Raw genomic sequence first — 10842 nt, 5'->3', positions numbered from 1 at the left:
CTCCCAGCTTCCATCACAATCTACCACACACACTCTCTGTTCATGAATCAAACACCGTGGATACTGCTTTCATGGGACTGGGAAGGTTTATACCAGCCTTCATCCTCAGGGATTTCCACGTAGATGCTGCGTTGATAGTAATGTGTATTATCAAGTAACACTTGGCTCTGGACAAGACGGTAACAGCCCTGTTATGGGATAAAAGAACAGAGCTCTGTGAATTTCAAGCACATAGGTGTGTTATATAACATTTGTGACTGCATTTTCTTACGTGTATGTACATGGCCAGATTAAATGGATTAAAAGGGAGAGTGAAAGAACTTGGTCCCATAAGTTGCTTACATACTCTTCTTGATCATAAAAAGTCTCTTGAAACTGATCTTGTATCAGAAAACAACAACCACAACAACACTAACACTGGTAATGGTCAGGTAGCACAATAAAGCAAGATGCAACCTATGATACTGAAAGCATTTTTAAAAACTGTTTAGCTGCTTATTTCATGAAATGTTGGGAAATTACAGGGTTTTTTTAAACAGCTTTATTGAGGCTACAAGTGTTATGTTAGACTTCATCATCAAGTCTACCATAAGGTGAACATTTTTATAACTGACGAATCTGAGGGGAAACAGGCAGGAAAGGCCGGAAGTCTGCTGTAGGGACGGGTCCAGTCGCATCAACCCTGTGAAAGTGAGAAGCGGGGTACGGTCATGCTGTGCTCCACAGAGAGACTGAAGACTGAGAGAGGAGAAATTAGCGTTTATACATCAATGAAAATGCAACAAATTGGTCAAATGAGCCAGAGTCTAGGAAATAATAGTAAGTATGGTGTAAAAATATGAATGAAAGTTGCTGCTAAGATTCCTGGGAAAATCATAGAAACCCCTCAGGGGCCATAAGCCCTGATGTATGAAACAACATCTATATGTTCAAAGTACCAAAACAAACTGTGAGGTTACTTTAGAAGTCAACCAAATCAAAAAGAAAATTCAATGCTGGGAGCATAAGGAGACAAAAATTCTAATTTACTTGACAGAAAGAAAGATTAGTTTACATCACTGTGTGGATAACACGACTTTAAAACAGGCCAAAACAGGCTAGATGAGCTCACTCAAAAATTTCAGCAGGAGAAAGATGCCTTAATGTTATCTTGTATGGGCAAGCTCGGGGCAAGTTCTGTTTGTTTGTTTGTTTTTAGTAGTAGTTTTCCTGAAGTATAACTAACTGTAGTGGGTTGAATAGTGTCCCCCCGAAATTCATGTCCTCCCAGAACCTCAGAATGTGACCTTATTTGACAGCAGGGTCTTTGAAGATGTAATTAAGGTGAGGATCGAGATGAGATCCTACTGGATTAACATGGGCTCTAAGTCAAATGAGACTGTCCTTCTAAGAAGCAGAAGAGGCCACACACAGAGACACAGGAGAATGCCAGGTGAAGACGGAGGCAGAGATTGGAGCGATGCATCTACGATCCAAGAAATGCCACGGACTGCTGGCAACCACCAGAAACCAGGAGAGAGGTGAGGAGATGATTACCTCAGAGCTTCCAGAAGGAACTAACCCTGCCCTAGCCCTGCCAAAACCTTGATTTTGGACTTCTGGCCTCCAAAACTGTGGAGAGAATACATTTCTATGGTTTTAAGCCACCGAGCTTCTGATAATTTCTTACGGCAGCCCTAGGAAACTAGTGCAGATTCTGGTTCTGGGAACTGGGGTGCCACTATACCAGATGCCTAAAAATGTGCACGTGGCTTTGGAGCTGAGTCATGAGTCAAGGCTGGAAGAGTTTTGAGGCTGGTGATAGGAAAGGCCCAGAGTATCTTGATGAGAAGGTAGGAATATGGATGTTAAAGGTGATTCTGGTGAGAGCTCAGAAAGAAGTGAGAAGCGCTGTAGAGAAAGTTTCTCATCATGATCATCCTGTTATTCATGCACAGAATCTTGGTATAAATGTACATGTTAAAGGTGCTTCTGGTGAGGCCTTAAAAGGAAATGAGGAACATATTCCTGGAAATTGGAGAAAGTGGCAGAAAACTTGGCTGAATTGTGTTCTTTTGTTCGGTGGAAAACAGAACTTAGAAACGATGAACTTGGATATTTAGCTGAGGAGATTTCCAAGCAAAGCTCCTTTCTGCTTATAGTAAAATGTATGAGGAAAGACATAAATTGAGGAACAAATTGCTAGGCAAAAAGGGACCAGCACCTGATTATTTGGAAGGTTCCGAGCCAATCCAGATACAAGGGATGAAAAAATGAGGAAATACACTGTTGGGAAAGTGTGCTTGGGAGAGAGGGCCAAGGATGCGCCTGGACAACCTTTCTCCTGAAAATATTAGGTAGGTGACTCATGGATCCACTCAACCATCTCAGCAGAAGCCAGGAATAGAGATGGGGTTTTGCAGGAAGGATCTGTGAAGAACACTTTGTCTAAACGTGTAGGTTCCCTTGACATACACCAAAGACCAATGAGCTTTTTGAGAATGTTACATCAGAGGAAAAGCACTGGCAGCTTGGATGGAAGGGACAGAGACAGGAAGAAATGAAGGAAGGCCATCAAACTTCTGGGATTCTCTAAGCAGGAAGTGGGCTGATAGAACTATTCAGCTACAAACATGAGCTGCCGTTCAAGAAAAAGAAAGAACATCTCCAAAGACAGAGCTGTGGACATAGAGGCAGAGGCCAGAGAGACAGGCTCATAGCCAAGGGCCAACAGGACCAACCACCCAGAGTCCAGAGGACGGGGCATCAAGCCTCAGAGGATCTTCCTAGCCTGGAAACCCAACGGGATTTGCCCTACTGTGTTTAGACTTGCTTGGTGACCCCTTTATTCCTTCCAATTTCCTTCTACGGAAGTGGGAATGTCTATCTTGTGCCTGTCCCACCATTCCATTCTGGAAGGAGATAGGTTGTTTTTTTAGCTTCACAGGTGCACAGATGGAAAGAAAGTTTTCCTGGGTATGGGCCATACCCAGAGTCTCACCCATGCCTGATTTAGATGATTTAGATGATGAGATTTGGGACTTTTAGAGTTGATGATATTTAGACAAGATTTTGGAGTTAAGAGTTGATGCTAGAATAGGTTTAGACTGTTGAGGATGTTGGGATGGGATGAATGAATTTTGCACGTGGGAAGGACGTGAAGGTTTACTACCTGGTAGGAGTTGTCTCTGTTCCTCTTTCATTCAGAGTTTTACTAAGTTTTTTTGTCTATTTTTCCATGTGAACTTTAGAACTGGCTTGACTTAAGCACTGCACCACTTGCCAAAACAAAAATGAAAACCCAAAACTGCTGGTATTTTAATTGGGATCGTCTCTATAAATTAACTTAGGAATAACTAATATCTTTTTTTTTGCTGAGGAAGATTCACCCTGAGCTAACATCTCTGCCAGTCTTCCTCTATTTTGTATGTGGGTCACTGCCACGCATGACCGCCAATGAGTGGTATAGGTCTGTGTCCAGGAATTGAACCCGGGCCGCCGGAGTGGAGCATGCCGAACTTAACCACTAGGCCACAGGGCCAGCCCCGAGGAATAACTAATATCTGAATGATACTAAATGTCTACTTAAAACCTATTAAGACGTATTTACCTGGCCAATTTCTTATTGATTCCTTCTTCCCTTCCATCCACATTCCTTGAAATTCTTCTCCATTTACATGTCAAGTCTATTCTTTTATCATCTCAGTTCTAGAAATTCTAAAGGTGCAAAGTAGAATTAGACGATGATTCTGCTCTCAAGCGGTCTGTAATTTCATAAAGAAGATAAGATGTCTGCATTCACAATTCAAATTTGAGAGAGAAAGTCATAAGCATCCAAAAAAAACAGAAAAACTTCTTCAGGATCTAAATAGCCTGAAAGGACACGGCACATTGCAGAGCTGGTCTGCCATTTCCTAGCTGAAGGGTCTTAGTGGAGTTTAGCTGAGGAGTGCTTGTCTAATGAAGTGGAGCAGAGAGTCCGTTTTAGCTTTGCTCTCACGCCATCATAATCAAGGCTTATTGAACAGCACTCTGTGCAAGGCACTGACTACTCGTCATAGGAAACAGAAGCCAGGAGAACGGAGTCTCACCACTCAAGCTACTTAAGTACTTAAGTCAGAACTCAAAGAAGAGTAGGACAAGGTGCTGGAGGTGCCTGAAGGGAGGTGAGACCACGCTACTGGAGTCAAAGTGGACCTTGAAGGACGGGAAGGAAGTCATCCTTAGTTTGTTTGGGGGAAAAGGTGACATAGGGTAGGAGGAGAGGTGAGGGCCAATTGCTACTGTAGTATTCCAGGCGAGAGGTAGAGGGTTTAAACTGAAATGATGGCAGCAGGAATGACACTGAGTCTATGTGATACCATGGAAATAGAATTAGAGATCTTTAGGAACAAGTTGATAACTGATTGGATCAAGGGCAAAGGGAGAGAGAGCAGTTTTACACTTACAGTCATGTGGAAATAAGAATAGTCAAGACCATCTTCAAGAAGAACAAACTTGGAGGGCTTACGCTACCAGATATTAAGCCTTAGGATATAGCTACAGTCATCAGGGCAGTGTGCTGTCATAGTGCAAGGATAGACACAAGGAGAAATAGAGTCCAACTCAGACCCACACACATGAACACTTGGTCATGACAAAGAGGCATGGCAGAGCAATGGCGAGAAGATAGTCTGCTCAGTAAATGGCCTGGGGACACTGGTTATCCATATGGGAAAGAAATTAATCTTGACTCCTACCTCACACCATAAACAAAAATCAATGCCAGGTGGATTTTAAATCTAAATGTAGATGTTTAAAACAATAAAATTTGAGGTAGACAACATAGGAGAATATTTTCATGACTTGGGGCAGGCAAAGATTTCTTACATAGGACACAACTTACACTAACCATAAAGACAAAAATTAATAAACTGGACCTTATTAAAATTAAGAACTTCTCTTCATCAAAAGGCATTTTCAAGAAAGTAAGAAGGCAAGAGTAGAATAGGAATAAACACTTGTCATATATTTACCTGGAAAAAGCTTCATATAGGATATGTAACTAACTCGCATGAAGTAATAAGGGAAAAGAGACAATCTACCAGGAAAAACAGCAAAAAATTTGACTAGGCATTTCACAGATAACCAAATGGCCAACAAGTGTATGAAAAGGTGCACAAAAATCATTACTCATCAGGAAAATAAAAATTAAAACCACAATGAAACACCACTACACACACACCAGAATGGCTAAAATAAAAACCACTGACAATACCAAGTGTTGATGAGGATGTCGAGCAAAGGAAACTCTCATACACTGCTGTGAGTGTAAACTCCTACAGCCACTTTCAAAAACTCTTTGATAGCATCTCCTAAAGATGGACTTACACATACTCTATGATGCAAAAATTCCACTCTTAGGTAAATATCCAATAGAAATGGCTACATGTGTTCACCACGCAAATGAATGTTCAGAGCAGCATTATTTGGTAATTCTCTAACTGGGAACAACCCAAATGTGCATTAGTAATAGAAAGGATAAATAAAATGGGTTATATTTTTTATAACGAGATGCTATACAGAAATAAAAATGAACTACAGCCACATTCAAAATGTTTGAAACTTACAAATATAATGAAAGAAGTCTGACATAAAAGAGTATATTCTGTAGGATTCCATTTAAATAAAATTCAAAAATAAGCAAAACTAATTCATAAGTTAGAATATTTGTTATCCTTGGGGAAGAGAGGGCAGTGACATGGGATGGGTACATAAGAGGGGGCTCCTGCAGAGTTGGTGATGTTCTATTTCTGTGGGTACTGGTTACCAGGTGTGTTCCCTTTGGATAATTCATTGAGTGATACACTCATGATTTCCATACCTTTTGGTATGTATGCTTCAACACTGGATTGGATGTATCCAATCACTTGGATCCAGAACTTTTTTCCTAGTTAGTCCCAAGGCTAGATGGCATAGCGTTTGGTTCAAGAGTCTGGAATTACAGGGTCTAAATTCATATCCTCAATCTCATCACTTCCTATCTCAGAGGTCTTGGCCAAGTTACTAACTCTGAGCTTCAGTTTCTTCATCTGGAAAATGGACCAATTATGGTACATCTCTCATGTGTTAGCTCTTGGGTGGGTCCTTTTTGCCGTTTGTTGTATGGGCCATGGAGAAGATGGACGATGGCCTGTGGAAGGGGAAGGAGAAGGATGAGGTTCAAGTCAAGAGACATTTTCAAGGTGAAGACAGGCGGAAGATAGGATGTTGAGGTGCAGGAAAAAGCGTTCAAAGGCTTGGCTTCACTCCTTCCATTCCCTGTCTCCTGCTTGCTGCCCATCTCTAACAGGAGAGGGGGACGGACTAGGTGACCTCTAGCTGCTTCGTCTTTCCAGCTATAACACTCTGGAGTCGGGAGGGCAATGCAAATGTCATGCAAAAGCCAAACACAAATTTCCACATTTGATTAAAACTCAAACACAAAGACTCAGAAACTTGGGAGCTAAGCAAGGGAAATTCTCAGTGGTGAGATTATGGGTTATTTTCATTTTCTCCATTGAATTTTCTTTCTATTTTATATAATAAGTGTGTTGCTTACTGAGAACAAAACACCATACATGATATATCCATGCCTACATATTTATATCCATATATTTAAAAAATAAAAACTCCAAAATTATAGATGTGCCAGAAACTAGAACCCACCAAGCATCTGGGCAGGGAAAACACTGTTTCTGATGTACAAGGGCCAAGCCAGCATGGCATCCTGGGACAAGACAGACATATCAATGACTGCAAATAATTCCTGGACATTTCCTATTTTTTTTTATTTATTTTATTTTATTTTTTTATTTTTATTTTTTATTTTTTTTAAAGATTTTATTTATTTATTTTTTTCCCCCAAAGCCCCAGCAGACAGTCGCATGCCACAGCTGCACATCCCTCCAGTCGCTGCACGTGGGACACGGCCCCAACATGGCCGGAGAAGCGGCGCGCCGGTGCGCGCCCAGGATCCGAACCCGGGCCGCCAGCAGCGGAGAGCGCGCACCCAACCGCTAAGCCACGGGCCGGCCCGACATTTCCTATTTTTTATTGTATTTTCCCTCAGTTATCTACACTTTCTCTTTTTCCAGATAAAATTAGTCCAATCTTTTGTTACAATATTTCACTTTGTTAATAAAACCCAGGACCAAAGAAGGAGAATAAAAGGGTTCTTCTTAATTTCTGAATGTAGTCTGGACAGAATGCTCACTTCCTGGAGGAAGTTGTCATAGGGAGCATTTACTAGCAATTGGAACAGGGATCCTTGCGGAGGGGAGGGATTCTCTGAGGAGTCGGGTACCCCACATATACAGGAAACCCTCAGCCAGGTTCGGTGTCAACCACAAGCATTTTCAGCTCTGGCCATGGGACTCTGGCTGGGTGTGTGGGAAAGAGCCAAACTCTGGGAGAGTCAGACCAGGACACTCCAGGTAGTCACGCATTTGCCCAGGGAGCACTCACTGTGTCTGAATGTTGTGCAAGACACTGTGCTAAGGGCAAGCGGAGTTGAGTAAAAGTTAGTAAGGCGTACTTGGCCTTCTGGAAACACCTTCCGTGGGTGCTCTGAACTCCTGCATTTGACAGCAACCAATGTACAAGCACGTTCAGAGAGGAGAGCTGACGGGGTGAGCAGGGTGAGATGAGGGGTCAGGCTGAGTGAATGGGACCCTTGTCACTGGTAGGGACTGGAGGTATGGGCAAGTGTGGGATGTGTGGAGACAGAAGGGTCCCAGCAGAGGAGCAGGATGAGGAAGGGCAGGGGGCCAGGAGGCATATGCGAGAAGAGTGGGGAGTTGGCTGAAGCAGGGAGAGTCAGGAGGGAACCAGATGCGGGGCCTCTGGGGTCATGTGGGGAGGGGACTGTGGGTTGGACTTGGTAGGGGCCGCAGAGTTGGGGAGGGGCTTGTGAGCAGGAGAGTGGGTAGGTCAGAGTTGTATTTTGGGAGGGTCATGTGGCGGTGGTGGGTTGGATGATTGGAACTCAAAGAGTCACATAAATTAGCCTTTTTATTATAATTCCATTCGAGCCTTGAAGCTGAATTCTGAGCCCTTCAGCCTCTTTTAATCTGAGAAAGAGGTGGTCTCTTCTAGAGACGCTTTCCGCTTCTTACAGCCAGGCGCTGCTCTCTGCTACTCCCCAGCAGAGGTTGGTTTTAACCAAGGCAAAGATAGGGTGGATTTTCTTGACCACACTGGCTTAGAGCTACGTCTCCTGCCTCCTACTAGTTTTCGGAACATTTACTGCGCTGCTCTGGACGCTCCTGACAGCCCTGAGGCCTCCCCCTGCAGAGAGGAGACACTGCCATCCAGGGAAGGGGTTGACTAGTAAGAGTTTCGCTGCTCCACTTGGGGCGCTCCGGTTGCTAAGGGCAACGACCCTCCCTCCGCGGAAAGGAGGTGGGGGCGGGGCCCGCGGGGCTCCCTCCCCTCCGCGTCGCCTTGGAGACCAAGCGTGTCCTGTTGCAGTTGAGACTGGACAGGCCCTGGCTGACTTGCGTGGTGCTTTCTGCAGGTGGGGGCGCGGCCGGGCCCCTGCGCGCAGGCCCTCCCTCCACTTGGCGGGGCTTAGAGGGGATGTCCAGGCGCTGCCTCCTCCTTGGTGGGCTGGGGGAGGGGGTGCATGAGAGGAACCTGCAGGTCTTCTCAGCACACAGTAGGTGCCTAATTAGCGTGGCCAAAGTCAGTCTGGTCCCTCCCTCCACTTCCCTCTCCTTGTGTCCGCTGGGGCGGGGAGGGCGTCGGGGGTCCTTGAACTGTGTTCAGCGCCAGGTCGGGGGTCCAAAATCCCCGGGTTGAAATCCCAGCTGACACCTTGGGCGGGTGGACTTTTCCCAGAAGAGCCTGGGAGAGTGAAGCACAAAACAATAACCATTTATTATTCTTCACCCCCAAAGTCCCTCTCGGGTTTGCGCCCTGCGCGGCTGAGAGCCCGCCTTCTCCGCGACTTCGGTTCTTGCTTGAGGTTTGTTTCCTTTCTGCTTCTTCGCCCCCTCCGTTGTTCTTCTTTTTGTTTAAAATAAAAACCCTGAGGCCAGAGAGAGGCCCCGATGCTTTGTCCCAGAGCAGAGGAGTCTCGGCCTGGTTTCTCAACCTCCGGATGGGAATAGAGGCCAAACCCCAGAGATGATTCCTGGACAGTGGCTTCCCAGCAGGGGCGTCCAGCCTGCGGCCAAGATGTCCCCAGTGGGGAAGGTGACCCAGGTCCCGAGCGGGAATGTCTACCAGCAGATCTTCGAGGCTGAGGTAGGCCTGACCCTCTGTCCCCCCTTCTCCTGCTCCCCCTTCCCTCTGCTCCCCAAACTTCCTTCCCTCTCAAGGCTTCCTTACCTGGAAATCTAATGAAATAGGGCTTTGAAATTGCTTTGATTTTAAAAATAATTCTTATTGATTCTTAAAATGTAGGAATACAAAATTAGAATGTCTATTCTTGAAAGTTAGAGAATTTAAATTAAAATTTTAAACTAAATTAAATTTAAATTTAAGTTACTCAGAAATAGACGGAATTAACCATTGGATGCCCTGGGTGTTTTTCCTGTGCATTAAGGCATTTCTGATTTTTTTACTTAAAAACTGGGTTTGATTCTATACTAATGTTCATTTGAAACCTGCTTTACCTGTTCACAGTGTCTCATGTCCCCGGGCATTCATGTAGTTCGTGAATGTGGCTGCCTGGGGCTTCCCGTATGTGTTAACCTAACGCCCTCTTGACAACCATATATGTTGTTGGAATTGCCTTGTCGCCTATAAAAAGCTGCACAGACAAAATGATATCTTAAAGACACACTCACACCCTTCCTTTGAAGTGCTGTACTGCTTCTTTGAAAGGGACTTTCGTTCCTACTTTGAGCCCTAAGTAATGCTCTCTGTGGAAGGCTTGGAAATTACAAAAGTGTAAAAAGACCATAGAAACTGATTACTCACATGATCCTGCTCCCTGGAAGCAACACACCGTTCTTAACATTGGGCATATTTTCTCCCAGTCATTTTTCTATACATTTTAAATTTTGAGATACTTTATAATTTTAGTTATAATTTTTAATTTATGCTTTTAGTTAATATGCTTGATAAGCATTTTCCCATGTCCTAAAAAATCCTTTCCAAGTCTCATGTTTAATAAATGCCTAACATTCCATTGAAGAGACATACATGTTTACTCAACCAATCCCTTGCTTTGGACAGTTCCATTTTTCCAATTCCTTGTGATTATAAAAAATGCTGGGATGAGCATCTTGGTCCTCATTAAAATTTCTGAGATGCCTTCCTAGGAGTGGCTGAATGACTGTTCTGGGGAGTGTGTGTGCCCAGGAGGGGTGTGCCCTGGGGTTGAAGGCCCCCTGCGTAGCGCCTTCCTGCTGGCAGGGTCCCACATGACCTTCTGAGACTGCGCAGTCAGCCTGAGGGTGCAGGGAGTCTGCAGCTCCGACCCCCAGCCCAGAGCTTCCTCCGTGGATTCAGGTGCAGCTGGTCCGCTCCCTGGCGGCCACCAGGCAGCGGGCTGTGGAGTGTTCCCTGTCCCCGAAGAATGGCAGGAAGCCGTTGATGAAGAGGGTGGATATTCCTGAGGGGGAGATGATGTCTCCGCGGCAGCAGAAGTGGGTGCACAGCCTACCCAATGACTGGGTCACGGAAAACCCTGTTCTCTACAGGTAGGTCCTGCTGTCCAGGCCGCACCCCCACACACTGGGGGGTGTCAGAGTCTTCAGAAGCTCAAACAGAGCTCACCCAAGGTGAGGGCCAGGTAGGAATGAAGTCCCAGTTGCCTCCCCTGGAAGAGGGAGGTCATGACACCTCCTGTGCAGGCCTGTTTGCTTCTCCGTCCCTTCCTCCCCGTCCCCCACC

At 45.0% G+C, this 10842-nt stretch overlaps 1 protein-coding gene across 1 annotated transcript in view; it reads left to right on the top strand.

The window, feature by feature from the left end:
* Window positions 1-8578: 8578 nt before the first annotated feature.
* LOC131393105 (coiled-coil domain-containing protein 180-like) overlaps window positions 8579-10842 on the top strand; it is a 60482-nt gene continuing 58218 nt past the window's right edge. The window contains 4 exon segments of the mRNA XM_058523542.1: window positions 8579-8656; window positions 8898-8965; window positions 9153-9246; window positions 10459-10649. Of these exon segments, the coding sequence (XP_058379525.1) occupies window positions 8624-8656; window positions 8898-8965; window positions 9153-9246; window positions 10459-10649 (386 nt within the window). The 5' untranslated portion in view covers window positions 8579-8623.

This window comes from Diceros bicornis, chromosome 28 (assembly GCF_020826845.1).
Source record: "Diceros bicornis minor isolate mBicDic1 chromosome 28, mDicBic1.mat.cur, whole genome shotgun sequence".
Classification (NCBI taxonomy): Eukaryota; Metazoa; Chordata; class Mammalia; order Perissodactyla; family Rhinocerotidae; genus Diceros; species Diceros bicornis.
Note: the sequence above shows the minus strand (reverse complement) of the source record. Positions and strands in the feature narration are given on the sequence as shown.